This window comes from Porites lutea, chromosome 3 (genome assembly GCF_958299795.1).
Source record: "Porites lutea chromosome 3, jaPorLute2.1, whole genome shotgun sequence".
In the NCBI taxonomy this organism is placed as follows: Eukaryota; Metazoa; Cnidaria; class Anthozoa; order Scleractinia; family Poritidae; genus Porites; species Porites lutea.
Window position 1 is genome coordinate 37,211,441 of NC_133203.1, and position 17,387 is coordinate 37,228,827.

Genomic DNA, 17,387 nt, shown 5'->3' on the forward strand with positions numbered 1-17,387 from the left:
AGTACCATGGGTTTATAGGTAGTGCTTTCCATTGAACTGGAAAGAATTTTCTTCGAGGATTATTCTAAGCATTTCCCGCAGGTAATGTGTAGGAATAGGAGGGTTGTCTCTGCAGAAGTTCTCGTATGCTTTACAGACAAATCAATGCCCTCGTTCTGTGGTATATTTTTGTAAAAACTTGTGACGTCTATCGAAAAAAAAAATCGTGCCAAAAAAAAGTCATGCCGAAAAAAAAAAAAACCAATCGTGCCAAAAAAAAAGTTGTTGCGAAAAAAAGTCGTGTCGAAAAAAAAAAATCGTGCCAGAGAAAACTGACGTCGTGAAAAAGACTTGCCAATTCGCGAAATACCCGTGACCCCTCGTGACATTCTCGCGATAGCGTTACTTAATGATATGTAATTGTTTATTGATCAATCTTCCATTCTCCTCGCCATCCGTTACCTAACTTTCTTGTTTGTGGTGTCGTTGTTGAAGCAAGAAATTAAACAATGACAGAAAGTGAAACAACCGACAGAAAAATTGTGTTTGGGGTGGATGCAAGTGAACACAGTGAGAGAGCTTTTGACTGTAAGTAGACTGAAGAAAACGTTCTGTTTTTAAAGTTTATCTACACCTAATCTGTAATAATTCTCTTTAAATACTCACAGAAGAATAGTTCATTTTACAGCCTAGCCCTTTATATGGTCTCTCAAACATTTTAAAACTTACAAAAGTATTCCCTCACCTCAAAGAATTGTACGGTACAGTGTGGCACGAAATTTTTGCAAGAGTTTCGTTTTGCGGATTGGCGATTTTTTGTGTTTTGCGGAACTAATTTTTGGGATTTCGACAGATACGTTTTTCTTGTTGGGAATTAATTTTTGATTTTTTTTGTACTTGCAATAGAAATACATATTTTTAAACAATACTACAATGTACGCACCCTATACTACGTAAAACGAGTATTCTGGAGTATTTCATTGTATACCGCTTTGTTTCTGAACGAAAGAGACACTTGTAATTGAACAGACACAATGTTTTAGTACTGCAGCGAATTTAAGTTAGAGAATATTTTATACTCTGGGGTAAACTTTTGAGGGGAAAATTTTTGCGGATCACTGAGAAAATCACAAAAATCAGAACCCTCAAAAATTTCGTGCCACATGGGTATTTAAGTGATACTACGTGTGACTTTGGGTATGTGTGATTGTTCTGTTTGGTCAAGGTGTAAATTCTATTTGGGATCCCATGTGACTAAGGTGAAGGCGGGCTTCACGTGGGGGACAGATGTTAACTTACTTTGACGCCCTCGAAAGGGACACTGGTCTTTTTGCTTCCTTGAAATAATTTTGCAAAGACTCAAAGTGACATGGCTATGATGATGATGATGATGATTAGTGGGCAAAGATCATTCACACCTTTCATGGTTTTCAAAAAAATCTTACAGGAATCAATTGAGAGAAGCAACGAGAGAATGAGCTACGATAGAAAAACGTAAAAGCGAAACCATTACCATGCAAGCAATTCTGTATATTATAAGTATTGTATTAAAACCACTATAAACTTTTAGGATACTTCGTGCATCGTAAGTTTCTGAGCAGTACTAATATTGGGCAAATATGGAAATCTAATTTTAATTTTCTTCAGCAACATTATACAGTACACTTGCTGCTTTATTTCGTTTTCCTCAAATGCTGGCAGAAGACTATTCGTTACATGATTATTGCCTTGGAGGCAGTAAACTATTGGGGCGGAAGACTTCAAACAAGGACACGATCGGCCTGATGAAATTCTACCAGATCAGTGGGGAAAGGGTACCCCTTTCATGTAAACAAAAGGAGACGGAAGGAAGAAATGATGTGTAATAGGGGAAATTTAAATTTAACAGCACGATAGTACACTTTTTTCTTCAAGTTTGATCTAATTTCAGGGTATATCAATCACCTATGTGACAAGGAAAGAGACCATGTCATGTTTGTACATGCTCAAGAATATCCAATCAATCCAAATGACACGTATCCTCGTAAGTACATTGAAAATAGTCTAACTCGTACCCAGGCGTCTCCGATGAACCTCTCGCAATGGCGTGCAGGGCCTGATGCAACCTCCTCCCAGGGCTTTTCCCTAGAAAAAATGGGAGGGGGGAAGCCCTGGGGACGAGGTTGGGCCTCATGAGCCTAAAGGAGGAAACATTAGTTGTTTCAGGAGCCATAGTCGGGGTACACCGATTATGGCTCCTGGTTGTTTACCATTTACATGGGCAAACCAGTCGGTTCACGGTTTGGGCAAATGGTAAGTAAAATTCAGGACTGGTAAATTTCGTCCTGGAATCGCTTTTACCATTTGCACAAATTATATCCATTTACCGAAAAATGGTCGCGAAGGCCTGAAATTGGTATGAGAGATGGCTTTGAAGAACTGGAACACGAATTCCCTACCTATTCAGACGTTCCGTTTCTCGCGGAAATTTTCAACTGAAACGACCCAAAAAGTCGTGTTTCATTTACTTTCCAATCGGATTGGGAAACTGTTTGTAAATCTTAACACCCATAATTCCCTGCCATGCGCGTCACGGAGACGACTGGGAACGAGTCCGGCGACTTTATAAAATAATTACTGACCCGAAGTTCTTTAAATTCTGAACGAACACGATTGCCATGAATTATCCAGGCTAAGACAACACGCAACATCTGCATTCAAAATTCCGAGTGGAGACTCCCGTATGGAAGGGAAGAGAATGCCCTTTGGAAGACTGGAAATAGACCTCCACACGAAAACCAATCTGTGCTTGGATGAGGCTTTTTTTTTTGGCCACTACCATGCAGCAACACTGAAAACAAGGGAATAATTCAAGACGAAAACTTGACAAGCACTTGCTGTTAATTTTTTTCTCTCTTTTTAGATGGGTCTTATTTGACTTTTGAGAATTGGCAAAGTATTAAGGACAAAAGTGACAGAGAGGTGAAGGAACTTTTGGAATCCTACGGAAAGAAATGTAAACAACAAAAGGTTTGTGATTCTGATTCAGCCACTTTGAAGTTCAGTTTACGATTGGGTCGATGTTGGGACGAATTGCACTCTTGGACTAGTTTGGAGATGCTAATCGTCAATTGTCTGGCGGTGAGACAGTGATATGGGCACCGCCTTTAACAAAACCCCAGGATGAAGGTCTGAATGGGGTCTAGTGTTGGGTGTTATTTGCTCGTAATTTTTAGTGTTTGCTATTAAATTGGCCAATTTTTTAATGTTTACTGTTTCCGGAGAAAATACTGTTAATTGTTTGGAGGGTTCCTTGGACAGACACGCGTGAAAAACGCAGTGCGCATGCGTTCAAAATTATACGCGATACCAAAACAAACTAGATTCCGGCCGCGAAATTCAAAAAAGTAAGCTCCACACACAAAAGATAAGCTTAGAATTTCACGAACACAAAGTTTATTAATTGCTTTAGTTTCTCTCTTTTGCACCACACACTTTCCTCCTTGCACCAAAGGCGAAAATCATGTTTGAAAGTCCACGCTCGCTCTGGCAGCACTTCGCCGTAGCCATTGTTGCTGTTTTGGTCATCATGTCGCTGAGCTCGGTCAATGCGAACAACGAAAACGACCAATGCATGCTAAGTGGAAAAACAAGGACGGAAAAACCTTGTACTGGACGACTTTAACAGTTAGTTAGTTAAGTTAGTTTAAGTAATTTTTTGTTGTGCTTAATACTAGAACCGGCTGCAAACCATTAAACATATCAAACATTCCTAAATGTTTTTCAATTTAAATGGAGAAGATTTTGCAAATTTTAATTATTGAAAATAGAGACCTTGCGCATGCGCAGACGTTTTGCACGCGTGCCCCTTGGACATCTTCGGTTCAGTAATAGTCGGACCTCGTCGTTAGTCCTCGGAAATCTTCGACAGTCTTCGGGAATCGTCGGTAGCCTTCGAAAATTTTCTGAAATAACGCGGAATTGTCGTAAAATGCCCGAAACCTCATTGATATACTATTAAACAAAATAATATTGGCCTTTTTGGAGCCGTTTTTGCTTCTTTCTGAAAATTTATTTACCGTTTCAAATAGTTTTTTACTGTTACGGTTAAAATACCTAAGATTTAACTGTTTCATGTTACAAAACAAAAAAATGAAGTGATTAGTATTATCGTTTGGCGTGAATCTACCGAATTTCGTGTAATTTTAATGAACAGTAAACGACAAGTAAAGGGAAACTTGGTCACGTGGTACAAATACACGTTTGCCGTTTGCCGTCGCAGTTGACTGAGTCAGCATTCGTCTTCCAAAACAGTCCCATAGTATAATGCAGACGACACTGACACAGTCTCAAGCCTGGAGGGTGATAGGCTCCTGCTGAAGCAAAATGACCGACCAATTTATCCAAATGCTTGACCAGAATTACTGTGAAACAGTTTTCTTTATTTTTCAGATTAAGTTCGAGTTGTACAAGAAAGAACACAGTACACCTGGAGAAGTAATATGTCAGTTAGCTGCGGATAGCAAAGCTCAGCTTATTGTGACGGGTAGTCGTGGTATGGGAACAATACGTCGCACGTTTCTCGGCAGCGTTAGCGATTATTGCGTGCACCATTCCCTCGTTCCTGTGGCGGTCGTTCCACCTCCAGTCGAAGGCTGTGGTCAATGAGGTTTACACAAAGTACTAAAAACTCATATAGCTGGTTTGCAGATAATGTCATCAAAATCAAACCAAAGAATTAACGATCGTCCTGAGTTTTTACTTTGATGATGTGCCAGTAAAAACTAATATCTACACAAATTTCACTTCAAAAGTTGTCTTCCTTTAGCTATTGTTTGTGTGATGGAGTGCGTCTGAATTTCTAAGCTGTTGTGTGACGCCTTGTTTACACGGCAACCGAGAGAGCTGTCGTGTAGGTTATCTAGTATAAGAAATAGTATTACTTTTTTGAAATGTTTATTAGTTCCTCGAGAGATGAATACGCGCTTTCGTAGAAAAACTCGCTGAACTCGCTGTTGGTTTCCGGCACCAACATAGCGTCTCCATATAAAGCTCTTTAAATTTGGGCAAATCAATTCTTCGAATATCTCGCATATGAAAAATCGCACTTACCTGAATCTTGAACAGGGTCTTTGCATACTCACCTCCTTTTATTTCCCAGATTCTTGACTATTGAGCGGTTTTGATTTTCACTTTTTATGTCGTGACACTGAAAGCCAGCATCATAACAGCAACGTCGATTTAGGAAGAGACTGTAAAAATCTGTAAAAGAGAACTTGACGTCCTTGTAGGTTTAGTTAACTACATGTTCTTGTAAAGGGACTTGGAACAGAATGTGAGATAAGGTGACGGGTTGCAAAAATGAAAATGATGTATTTATTAGCCTCATTAAATATGTATTTTCTTGCGTTTGGATGAACGCTAGTGTTTGGTAGTTTTTGTAGGTGGCATTTACAAAGTGCGCTTGGACTTGAAGATCAATGTACGGAATCTCATGCTCCTCTTCGGCCCCTAGGCCCTGTCGTTTTCAAAAGTATTCGTTTTCGATCTCATCGAAAACGCATCGATAAAAGATCGAAAATACTTCGATCGATTCGCATCCACACTAAATGTACTGTTTCTATGCGTTTTCGACTGTCCACACTAAAATGTTCCAAAACGATAGAATTTCACACCCCCAAAGCGCGTGTGGAAGAGGTTGGCACATTCCAGTCCCTACCCATCAGTGACACATCTCATTGAATATACAAAAAACGCCAGCTTCACACGGTCTCTTTAGTTCCTAAGCTTCACGCTCCCCATCCATGAATCTCAGTAGCGGTCACCTTTGCAATTTCCAGGCTTCAAGATCTTGAAAACTGATGCGAGAAACGCGCAGGGCTGAGGAGTCGAGAGAGGAAGATTATTTTTGAGGCTACTGTCATCCCACTGAGCTCTTGAATCATCACGATAGTTATAAGCAAAGACCTGATAAACCTTGTCACGGTTTTCGACGCCACCTTGACGAGTAGACAAACGCGTGAAAAATGACAGTCTTTGTATGAGAATCTAATATCGAATAATTTCCGTAGAACGGCTGTTCTTACAAAAATATGATTTGAAAACTAAAGCTTCACTCCTAAGAATTCTACTGAAAAAAAAAAAAAAAATTGAGGGCGTTACATGCACTAGAAGACCTAAAACCACTTTTTAAAATTTTCAATAAATTTGTCTGTAAGAAAGTCCCGGGAAAATTACAGACAAATATATGGAAAATCTAAAGCAAGCCTCTGGAGAAATCTAAGCACAGGTACGCCCCCCAAATTTTTTAGGACAATCCTTTGCTTTGTAGCTTCAGTTTACATTTGATATTTTTTCAGAACAGCCGTTTTACGGACATTCGACATTAGATTCTCATACCAACACTGCAATTTGTCACACGTTTGCCTACTCGTCAAGATGGCGTCGAAAACCGTGACAAGGTCTATTGTCGTCAGCCCTGGGTACGCTCTTGCTAATTATATAAGGCTTATTTTACCACAGAAAGGCGTAAGCGGAAGAGTCTCTTCTCGAGGAAAAACAAACAATGGAAGCGCAAGGTATAAGGGCATGAAATACACTGTCACATAAGAGATATTTAGAATCAAGTTTAAGGCAAACGGCTTAAGTCAGATTCACGTTGGGAATTTACCAAAATAGGAAATGATCAGATAAAAACAGCTCAAAACTATTCTTATGGATGAAAATTGCGTGAAACTATTAATATTTGCGTAGAAGTAACGAACAGTAAACGACAAATAAAGGGAAAAACAGATTAACGTTCGCTGTTTGTCGTAAACGTGATTCTAAATCTCTCTATTGTGGCTAGCCAAATGCAGCCCATTGTTGCCACCCAGTTTCTCAATTAAGCGCCCACACTTTGATAATAGAGACCCTTAGATTCTTAGACGAGTACGACAACGAGTACGAGATTTTCTTCATCAGTACTAAGTGGTGCTCGCGTGTGAACCAGCGTCATTTTGGCGGGAAAACGTGATAGCCGTCGTCACTCTACTACGAATTTTAGCAAGAATGTCGAAGTCACGGAAACAAGCAACCTCGTCCCCAGAGCGCTTTTCCCTGGAGACGAGGTTGGGAAACAACTTATCAAATGTTGGAAGTTTTATCATTTTGCGATCGGGAGAGGGTGTAGCTTCCTCCACTAAAGTTAACAGTGCTAACTTTTCGGGTAAAAAATGGTAAAATGAAGCTTTCCGGGGTGTGTATATTTTCAATATACGCGGAAAAACGTAAAGTCAAATTCCCTCTTCCTCTCTTTCTTGAACGTTTAATCGAAAGGAAATGTCATGGAATTCTAATGTTGGTGACATTTTCTGCAAAAAGAATTAAATCGCGTGACCCGTCACATTGGTAAACCACAAAAAGATCTAGAAGGCTTGTGATTGGCCTGTCTTATCAAAATATTGGGTTTTTAATTCAACGTCTGGTGCAGTTCGTGACTTAATTCTATTCCTATTTTACAATAGTGATCACGTTGACAAAGCTCATTTCTGAAAAAAAAAACTGAAATGGCTCAGCATAAAAAATCCCGTAGGACGATACTTTTAGGCGTAGATGCTAGTGAACACAGCGAGAGAGCCTTAAACTGTAAGTAAACAGATCTAACTAACGAGTTATTTTAATTAGCTTCTTCTCAATAAATAACCATTCTATTTTCAAAATAGGCTTTAAGTTTACAATTTTGATGATTTCCGAGAAGATTACTTTTTTTATGGCGTCGAGACGCTGATTACAGAATAAGCAAGGAATAACTGTACATGTATTCAAGATCTTATTTTGAGGCAAACCGGCAGCACTACCTGAGTGATGTATACAAACTTTGGGAGTTTTAGCTTTGATTTGGTACTACAAGAGATAAGACCGTTTGTTGATCTTGAAAATGTAAAGAAGTTTTTAAAAAATGTCATAAGCAACGACCGCTTTATTAAAAAGACATTTGTTAACTCTCATCTTTTATACGGCTCTGTATGCTAGTTGTAATATTTCAATTTCTTCTGTTTTTGGAATCACTCTTTGCGTTCTTTAATATTTAATACCTCCTATGCTGTTTATATTATAAATTTTCATCACTCCTTTCATCTTACGGGTGGTTTTCCTTATATGGGGTCTTAAACCTTTTGGCGACAACTGGTCAAAACGGTTGAATACTTAATTATGAATTATGCGGAATACTACGCGCGTTCTGATTGGTTAAGAACCTATCAACCATTGCACAAGTAAACTGACGGAAAACCGCGCTTTACTGCGTTATCAGTACACAGAAGAGCGATGAAGTACCCAACTTGAGTAAATCTTCTATTGTGGTCAGTAAGAAAATGAAAAAAAGGAGGAATTGTTGGGCAAATAATTAGCTTGATTTTGAATCTGAAATCCTGAAAAAGACATAAATTTTGCGGTAAGGTCCAAGAAATGTGTCCAAGATATTAACAATGAGATCAATAACATAGAAAAATCTCCCCTTAGTTTAAGAATCACTTTGGCAATTATTGCCACAGAGTCAACCAAACCAGGTAAAATCTGATGGTGTTTTAATAATTGCTTCAAGGGAATTTTAGGTATAAAAAATGGATTTAAATCAGTTGCTATAGCACCTGCGAATTAGTATAGTTAATCTGATTGCAATTATTGAAAGTTGTGGCTTGGCAACGTCAATATTCAGTTCTTGATATTATTTTTAAAGCTCTTTAGAAAGCTTTTATGATTAATATGTGGGCACGGATTTTAATTTTTGATCCCAACCTCACGAAAACAAAATATGGCAACCGTGTTCTTGAAACATATCTTTCATTAGGGATTAAACAGTTTACTTCAAAGAATTGCGCACCGATTTTATGAATTTTCACTGTTGGGCTCCTGCTATCGAGTATTTTGTTTTCAGTTTTTTTATTCATGCATTTAACTACAAAAGTAATTAGAATTAAGGTGTCTTCCTATGAAAGCGTAATAGACCGTAAACTTAAGTTGGGTACTTGAGAAAAAGCCATTTGAAGTAATCCGGGATATTTAACCAGCATCTCAAAGTCTTAGGCGATACTTCTTTTTTTTTTTTTGTGGGATCTCATTTACCAAGGGCATGGATGTATACAGTATGTAGTTAATTAATATAAATAAGTCTAATGTTTTCGTTACTTCCTTTACGAGATCCCCTAGGTTCCTTAAAAAAGCCAAGGGCTCTTGAGACAAGAATGGTAGCCTGCGAGCAGGCTCTCTTATTTGGGCGAGTGAAGCGAGCCGCGCGAGAACGTGCTTTCGCGTCTCCTCTCGCGTGCCTCTCGCGCGTGTATTTTTACGATATCCCTAAAGTGGAGATCTTGCTCGCAGGCTACAAGAATGGTAACTATCCTAGGTCGATTCGTCCCCTTTTCGACAGGCCTGTAGTAGCTTGTCTTCCACTTTGATTCCGACTTCATTTTTTACAGGGTATATCAAAAATTTATGCGACAAGGATAGAGATGACGTGATTTTAGTCCATTCTCAAGAAGAGCCCACCATTCCAGCTTCAGCAGGCCCTTGTAAGTAATTCTAATCCGAGTCAAGTTAATCAAACGAAGAGGAAAATGGATAAATAAAAGTTAATGAAGAATATAATTCGAAAACCCTAGGGTGGATGAGAGACCTTTTGCTTTTTCTTTTTTTTTTCAGTTTAACGAGGCTGATTGTTTATAAAATGGTAATAAATGGCTCTCGGTGGTCTTTTTTTTTTACTCAACGATCTATCAGCGTTGTTTCATCCCATGATCGTTTTCGCAGAGATCGTTGAAGAGTTGTTTCATTCTAATCGCTGTGACTGCTCATTTCTTCTTTGATATAAATAGAAGGGTTTTGAACTATTTCACCGCCATATTCCTATCTTTCTTCCAACACAAGCGTCAATACTTAGTCCACCGATCACTTCGCCTCCCTGCGAAAAAAGTCATACGCGTGTGTGGAGAAATGACCGTCCACGCGTGAAACCGGAAACTAAACAGCTCTATTTCTCCAAGAAGACCCAGAGTAATAAAAAAAAGGTGTGCATTGCAGCTATTCAGGAACGAAACACCTGGCAAAAACATACATATTAAACTGAACAATGGTAGCGTTAAAGAAAAAATTGCAATCCAAGCTGTATACGATATGCTAAAACACTTAACGCAAAGGAGCAAAGACACACGAACAGTAAACGACTAAAATCTTCAAGCAAAGAAATGTGAACAAAGAAAAATAGCATAGATTTCTGGCGCTATCAAAAACCAAAACTGTCAGCTGTCTGATAATTAGTTTGATAGAGTAAGTGGGGCATGTTTCATGCCTTGAGGAGAATGTTTGTGCACCCAGTTCAGCACGACTGGTTTAAAGGGATTTCTGTCCTTGAGGGAATTTAATTCTTTTATTCTGTTCCTTTAGATGATGATGGTTCTACATTCTATGATGTCTACTTGAAAGAGGTGGGCAAAAAAGACAGACAGACGAAGAAGCTTTTAGATGCTTTTGGAACAAAATGCGAACTTCATGGAGTATGTGTCAAATTTTGAATTTGCTTGAGCCAAATTATGTTAACGGGTCTCTTTGGTTGGTGCAACTTTCCGACAAAAACATATAACTCAAGAAACATCTTATATTCGTACCCAGGGTGTTTTATTCAGAAACAATCAAATTATGAACTGAAGCACACGTACCAACTCCTCGGTATGGCCGGTACCTTACGCATGCGCACATCCAACCCGAGTATCAAAGACCCTTTACTGCCGAGGCGAGTGCAAAGCACTCCTTTAAGTGAGCTTCAGTGCATAATTTGGTTGTTTCACTCAGATATTGAGGGGCAATCTGTAAGAGAAAAGATCTGGGAACGAGGTTGCGCTGGAAATCAAGAAAAGCATTGTAACAAGAAAAATCAAAACGTTTACAGCGCCTTTCAGTCCCCATTGTGCGAAGTATGCCTGACAGATAAACTGTTGTCAAAAACAACAAGTAACAAAAAAAGCATCTCCGCTCACAGGCTAGAAAAACGCTTCTGCTATTTTGCTAAATTATGTTTAATAAGGATGGTGATAAAGCTAAAATGAAAAACGATTGTAACTCTTTTGCAGGTGAAGTTCGAGACATACAGTGAAGAAAACACTAAGCCTGGAGAAGTGATCTGTAAATTGGCCAAAGATGTCAACGCAAACCTTATTGTAATGGGGTCACGTGGTATGGGAACGTTACGTCGCACACTCCTAGGAAGTGTTAGTGATTACTGCGTACACCATGCCCATATTCCGGTGGCAATAGTCCCGCCTCCAAATCGCCATGGTGGCCATGCTCGTTCAAGCTAATACTATTTCGCTGTTTCGTGAAGGTGATTGTACGATACTATTCTGTTGCTAACGTGGACAATCTGGTACCATTTTGCAAGTAAATTGTAGTTTTACAAAGAACAAAGGGAACTGGCTTTTTCTTGGTGTTGTGGAAATCAACGTTGATTAGCTATTGTGGAGTTCAGTCTCTTTTTAACGTTTTGCATGAATCCATTTGCTGATCAAACCGTTTACAACATTACAGAGTAGTAGTTGAGGAGACTGCTTACAAAACCTGGCAGAAATCAAAGAGGAAAACGATGGTGCTAAAGTTTATGTTGATATCTTTCTGCTAAATGCAGGCTTCGATTTCTTAGGTTGTTTTGCAAAACCGACTTAAGTTTCATATACTCCTTTTTAAGTAAGGGAAGAGAGTGAAAAGATTTGCCAGTATACAAAAAGAATAATTGTAAAGAACGAAAAATCAGATCAATCAGAGATTCGAATTTAATAAAATAAGCTATCAATGCAAATGATTTTAGCAGTTAGGTACCTTACCCCTTCGCTGCATTTAACAGAAGTTCTAGACATCCTTAAAATGAATGTAGCTTTGTCTAGTAAATTGTGACGCAGCTTCTAGTCGACGAGTAGGGATCAGAAAAGAAATGTTTCAGACTTTATTTCACAATTTTTCAGTCCTAAAAAGGGAGAGTATTACGCAATATTTTCAATGATAATGGATATAATTGCAAGTTACGATGAATCCGATCTGAGTGGCAAACGCATGAATTGCAGGGGGTATCGTTTGGCTTAGAGTAACGAAAAGATACGATTATAGCCTGTGAACAGGCTCTCTGTTCCTGGGAAAAAAAAAGCAAGGAAAGGGAAGGGAAAGGGGGAAGAGTTCGCTTGTCCCTCTCCCTACCGTTCCCCGCTCGACCAAAGGCCTGTTCACAGGCTATTACGATTACGATGATGTCATACATCATCGTAAGCATCACAGTCATCACACACTGTACACCCTCATTGCCCTGTAAAATTTCATTAGCTTTCATTGTTTCAGTTGCGTTTTCGCGTGGACGGGCAAAAACGATTCGAACACGCTACGTTTGGACACGTATTTTTTATACGTGCGGGCGAGGCCTTGTTAGGGACCTTTAGACGGAAACGGAAGCAAAAATGTCGCTTTGAAAATGATTTCCGGTTTTCTCAAATTATTCCAACTCATTTACTTTGTCAAATGTAGACGTACCCTAAAAAATACTTACAAATTTTTTCTACCCAAAACCAGTTCCCATGGAAAATTTCAAATCCACAAAATATCCCTCGTCATCCGTGTAACCAAGAGCCATTTATATGGCTCTTGCTGTAACTTTAAGGTCGATACATACTAGGCGACAAGTTGCTGCAACACGACACGTCGCAGCGACAAATCGGTTCGTGTGTACTAGAGAATTTGTTGAAAATCATTGTCTCTGCAACAGAATTTTGTCGCAGCAACATGTTGCAAAAAATCAAATCAGACAGAATTTTGTGCGACTTGTCGGGGCGACAAAATTCTGCTGCAAAGACAAAGATTTTCACAAAATTTACGCTCGAAGCGATTTGTTGCTGCGATGTGTCGCCGCAACATTTTGCAGCAACTTGCAATTGTCGCCGGATCTGTACATGGACTCAAACAAGGAGTGATCTGTCGCAGTCGCTGCAACCTGTCTATAGTACCCCCACTCCCATCCCTGCTGGGGCTTCTTGTCCAGCTGGTCGCGTGACATGTCACATAGCTACTAAAGAAAAACTGTGCGTTCATTGGCCAGTTGTTTGCTGAGGTGTCGCTTCACCCTGGCTTTTATCGCGCCTTCGTTTAGTCGCAGTCGCAGAAATCCATCGGGCACGAATTTTTACGAAGCACAGACCTTTTAAAACAAGCAATGGCTGAGAGCGAACAAGCCGGTAGAACGGTCGTTTTGGGAGTGGATGCTAGTGAACACAGCGAAAGAGCATTTGATTGTAAGTGAAAAGTGTTAAAATAGCTGCATTCATTGTATGTTGTACAAGGTGACCACCCACCCTCGGTTCCTCGATCCTGTAAACGTAAAATCCAGTTTAAGATGGCACGATTTAGCAATACTTTAAACAGAAAATGTCGAAATTTATTTTCCTTGTAAATTCAATCATTTAATGGCGATTGTCAATGAGATGAAATTATGGCTGCTCCTACTTCAGCGGCTTTTTGTGAATTTTCGTGCAATGGCGTTTGTGACAAACTTCAAATGAAAGTAAGCCCAATTCTTTTCCTCGTGGGTATTGTTTTATGTTTCCATTTGGGTCCAGAACTTGGGAGATAAAAACACCGCTAATGTAGACCATTGCATAAGTCGTGTCAACGAACACGCTTTCACGGGTCCAGGGAACAACTTGATTAAGGCTTGTGCAGCAGGGGGTTACGAATGGATAAACCATAGATTTGAGATATTTTTAAGCCCAAATGTTGTTGAAGTGGTGTATCTACCATAGGAGGTTTTTAGTTTTAATTCTGAATCATCGATTAGAATGGTAGTGTTCGTTGATGTTTAACATGCAAATAAACTCAATTAAAAATATTTATGACGAAAATTCTTGTAGATGTGGCTTAATCATGTGACATAATGATGAATAGGATTGGCTTATATATGCTTACATTGAATTGCAAACGTGCATATTTTGTTTTCAGGGTATGTCAAGAATATATACAAAGAAACTGACAAAATATTGGTTATCCATGCTCAAGAATACCCAACTATTCCTGCTGCACCTTACCCCTGTAAGTATTTCATAAAACGGAAAAGAACCTAAGAAGAAAAAGCTAAAAATAGTGGCATCTACAGCAGATGACCAGGTGCTCACCTAGCTGAGAAAACTGAAAAAATGGACCCAATAGTTTTCCCCAATCCCACCATGTCAACCCAACCTCACTTGCTCAACCTTCTAACTCTTGAAGTCTTTGTCAGGTAGCCAGTGGCGATCTGGAACATGTTTTTTTTTTTTTTGACAAATAACACAACACATATTTCTACATGGTTTGAACATCCCTGCCCGATTTAGCGAAACTTAATGTTGCATGTATTACAATGAGGTACGGCATACTTAAAACTAGAGGCTATCGTTGGTTATGGATTCGTGTTTGTCACTTACAGAAACGAAATTGAGTCGAGAGGGGTCCAGTTTCCCGGCAGAGATGCCCCTTATAAAATCAATAGGGGCGGCTAATCGGCAGTCACCTCTGATAGCTCGAAAATTTCTGCCTTTATGCCACAGGAACACCAGATAAGGATGCATTGTGACGAATGCCAATATATTTATTTATTCCTTCAAAATATTTTTCTGTTTCATAATCAGCTAGCAGTTACTAAATTTTGTAAGACGGTTGCAATAACTGGTGAAATGTTTTCAATAGAACACACTTTCATAAGAAAAAGGGATGGCATCAAAGAAGACATGGGGAGAAGGTTGCATTAGCCCAGTTGGTTTTGTATAGGGATACAGAAAATGGCAGAAAATTCCATGTTTTGTGTAGAAGAAGTAACCAAACCATTTAACTGTCATTTGTTGAGCCTTTAAGCCCTAATATCAAAATGCAAGGTCTCATTTGTTGTCTTGATAATGCTGTTTTTGGTGTTTCTGTCCAACTTCCCCTACCCTGGAAGTATAACCAATATTTGAAAATGTTTTACATGCTTTCAGATGGCTATGCATATTATGAAGAATGGCAGAATTTGGTGGAAAAAAGTGATAAACAAGTCAAGGAACTGTTGGAGTGTTTTGGAACAAAGTGCAAACGCTTAAAGGAACTGGAAAAGGTATTTGAAAGTGGTTTCTTATGAACGGTTAGCACATGTACATTGACAGTGAGATTTAATTGACTTTTTTTCTATTTTTTTTAGCAAGAGTTCAAATTGTACAAGGAAGAAAGCAACAGGCCTGGGGAAGTGATTTGTAAACTGGCAGAAGACGAAAAGGCGAACCTGATTGTAATGGGTTCTCGTGGTATGGGAACCTTGCGCCGTACTTTTCTTGGCAGTGTTAGCGATTACTGTGTGCATCACGCTCATATCCCGGTTGTGGTTGTTCCACCTCCAAATCGTCATGAAGACCATACCAAATCAAGTTAATGACTATTTACGATTTCTTTCAAAGAAATTGTACATAACCTTACCACCTTGTTAGGTATTTGCTTTTTGAACTGATGGAAAATTGTGATTACACCAAGCTAGGTTGAGTTGTGAAAAGGTGATTGCAGGTATCACACTGATGGTGAGAGAATTCAAACAAATATAACAAAAAATGTGTTGTTTTTATTGTCAAACCAGTAAACATCTTTAGATTCTATTAACCCTTCAAGTCCCAGAGTGACCAACATCAACTTTCTCCCAACACTATTAATACATAATAGAGAGAAGAGATTATGAGAATTAATAAAGCTGTCACAGGGAAAATGCTTTGATCTTTTACCAACTTCTCTTGACTATTTCTGTACAGAATTTGTCTGTGGACATTGGTGCTTAAAGGGTTAATGAACTGATTAGTTAAAAATTGAGGCCATTAGTCGTTGCTGCCGTCAGATTCATTTGTGCCTTCCTACCTGCATCATTATGAGTAGTGAATTACTATGACAGATCCAGAGAGAGCCTGATAATGGTATGGGACTCTGCTTATTTTATCTCTAAGATCCGGACAGATTCAGCTTGCGTAGCTGGCGGGATTCTTGTACCCAGGGTACTTTCTGGGTGGCAGATGCACTGTGGGAAGTGAAGGATTTTTACGAGCGGCAAAGCCGGAAGGAAAATCCAAATTGACTTTTACCCACTCTTCTTGTGGCTCCGCCGCCAAACTAATGGCTCTGCCGCACTCCCATGCTAATCCTGCCAGCTATGCAGGCTAGGACAGATTTTATCTGTGCAAGCCATATACAGGGAACCGTGCAAAGATTGTTAACACATGTCCATACAAATTTTTGCAAGTGTCAGCATTTGAATGGCTTTTTTTTATGAAAGGTGCATAACTAGTCTCCATGCTTTTACTGTCCAAAGTGTGCAATGACCTTGTACAGTTCAGGTGTGAAAACAAGAGGTTACATGGTACAAACTAAAAGTGTGTGTTAAAGGGTGGAAGGAAAGACAGGATTGACAGGCAGAACCTCCTGATTAGTAAAGATTCCTGCCTCTGAGCTATTCATTGGGGAGGTGGTTAAAAGGTTTTTTTCAGGCTCAGTATTGTTAGCAATTTATCTTTTCAAAAGTCTGGAAGTTTTTAAAATCTGACTAAATACTTTTAGCCTAAACTGTGCTGCTCAATATATGCCTATATGAATGCAGATTTTATTTTGATTCTGGAAGCAGCAGCTACGGATGAATTCAGTGGGATCTATGAATAGGGTATGGGCTTGTAAACTATGTGTTGTGAATTCTAACAAGTGTCGTGTTTAACACTTGAAGAATTTTTGTTTCCTTCTTCATGTTCCTGTTCTTATTCCTATAACCTGTTGTAAGTCCAGGCAATTATTAAAGAATCAGGTACATTGTTAGTGATTGTTTAATGTTTTTTTTTTGTTCCACTGTTGTTATTGGTTCATCATTAAATGTCAGATACATGCAGTGATTGCTATACATATTACCCTACGGTGCAGTGTAAAATGCAGACTGTGGAGTGACTGTGGACTATTGTTTTTAGGGTTAGAAAACAGTGGGATTATTGTTGTCACATACTCATTTACATGGTGAAAACAATGGTCTACAGTCTACGTTTTACACTGATAGATTGCTCTACAAGAAAGCTCATTTCAACAAGTTAGAATGGTACTTGCTATTCTGAAAATATATCAGAGAAACCATCCTTTGGAGACCTAATGAAAGGCTCTGTTTTGCACCACCATCCCCCCTTTCCAAATTAAAACTCAAATTATACCATCGGTGTGGCTTTGAGCATTATACCGTAAATTCTCTATTAAGCCCTCCCTCTCAAATAAGCCCCCCCCCATTTTCAGGGCATGAAAGTTAACAAGCCACCCTTCTCTATTAAGCCCCCCCTCCCCCCTCCCCTATTTCTTCTTCACTAATAAAAGATAGACTGTAATAATCAACCACAACTGTAAAACTTCAT

At 39.1% G+C, this 17,387-nt stretch overlaps 3 protein-coding genes across 4 annotated transcripts; all 3 read left to right on the forward strand.

Annotated features, from left to right (window-relative positions):
- Nucleotides 1-407: 407 nt before the first annotated feature.
- Nucleotides 408-5,377, forward strand: LOC140931057 (universal stress protein Slr1101-like). Its single transcript, XM_073380794.1, has 4 exons — nt 408-567; nt 1,910-2,002; nt 2,882-2,988; nt 4,411-5,377. Exons 1-4 carry the CDS (start codon nt 489-491, stop codon nt 4,624-4,626), a joined length of 495 nt encoding a protein of 164 aa, XP_073236895.1. The 5' UTR covers nt 408-488; the 3' UTR covers nt 4,627-5,377.
- A 1,958-nt stretch (nt 5,378-7,335) lies between these two features.
- On the forward strand, nt 7,336-11,323 carry LOC140931058 (uncharacterized). Its single transcript, XM_073380795.1, has 3 exons — nt 7,336-7,584; nt 10,381-10,490; nt 11,064-11,323. The coding sequence occupies exons 1-3, from the start codon at nt 7,506-7,508 to the stop codon at nt 11,289-11,291; spliced, it is 417 nt and encodes a 138-aa protein (XP_073236896.1). The 5' UTR covers nt 7,336-7,505; the 3' UTR covers nt 11,292-11,323.
- A 1,776-nt stretch (nt 11,324-13,099) lies between these two features.
- On the forward strand, nt 13,100-16,810 carry LOC140931059 (universal stress protein in QAH/OAS sulfhydrylase 3'region-like). 2 transcript variants are annotated; one of them, XM_073380796.1, is made up of 4 exons: nt 13,100-13,259; nt 13,963-14,052; nt 14,973-15,088; nt 15,173-16,810. In XM_073380796.1, exons 1-4 carry the CDS (start codon nt 13,181-13,183, stop codon nt 15,398-15,400), a joined length of 513 nt encoding a protein of 170 aa, XP_073236897.1. In that variant the 5' UTR covers nt 13,100-13,180; the 3' UTR covers nt 15,401-16,810. The 2 variants fall into 2 exon arrangements, with proteins under 2 accessions (XP_073236897.1, XP_073236898.1); XM_073380797.1 differs by lacking the exon at nt 13,963-14,052.
- The last annotated feature ends 577 nt before the right edge of the window (nt 16,811-17,387 follow it).

Bases quoted from the DNA above. Each gene is read 5' to 3' on its own strand.
- LOC140931057 (XM_073380794.1), top strand. From the start codon at position 489: ATGACAGAAAGTGAAACAACCGACAGAAAAATTGTGTTTGGGGTGGAT. The intron at 568-1,909 runs GTAAGTAGACTG...ATCTAATTTCAG, and splicing joins CAGTGAGAGAGCTTTTGACT to GGTATATCAATCACCTATGT. The intron at 2,989-4,410 runs GTTTGTGATTCT...TTTATTTTTCAG, and splicing joins AGAAATGTAAACAACAAAAG to ATTAAGTTCGAGTTGTACAA.
- LOC140931058 (XM_073380795.1), top strand. From the start codon at position 7,506: ATGGCTCAGCATAAAAAATCCCGTAGGACGATACTTTTAGGCGTAGAT. The intron at 7,585-10,380 runs GTAAGTAAACAG...CTGTTCCTTTAG, and splicing joins CAGCGAGAGAGCCTTAAACT to ATGATGATGGTTCTACATTC. The intron at 10,491-11,063 runs GTATGTGTCAAA...ACTCTTTTGCAG, and splicing joins CAAAATGCGAACTTCATGGA to GTGAAGTTCGAGACATACAG.
- LOC140931059 (XM_073380796.1), top strand. From the start codon at position 13,181: ATGGCTGAGAGCGAACAAGCCGGTAGAACGGTCGTTTTGGGAGTGGAT. The intron at 13,260-13,962 runs GTAAGTGAAAAG...TTTTGTTTTCAG, and splicing joins CAGCGAAAGAGCATTTGATT to GGTATGTCAAGAATATATAC. The intron at 14,053-14,972 runs GTAAGTATTTCA...ACATGCTTTCAG, and splicing joins TCCTGCTGCACCTTACCCCT to ATGGCTATGCATATTATGAA.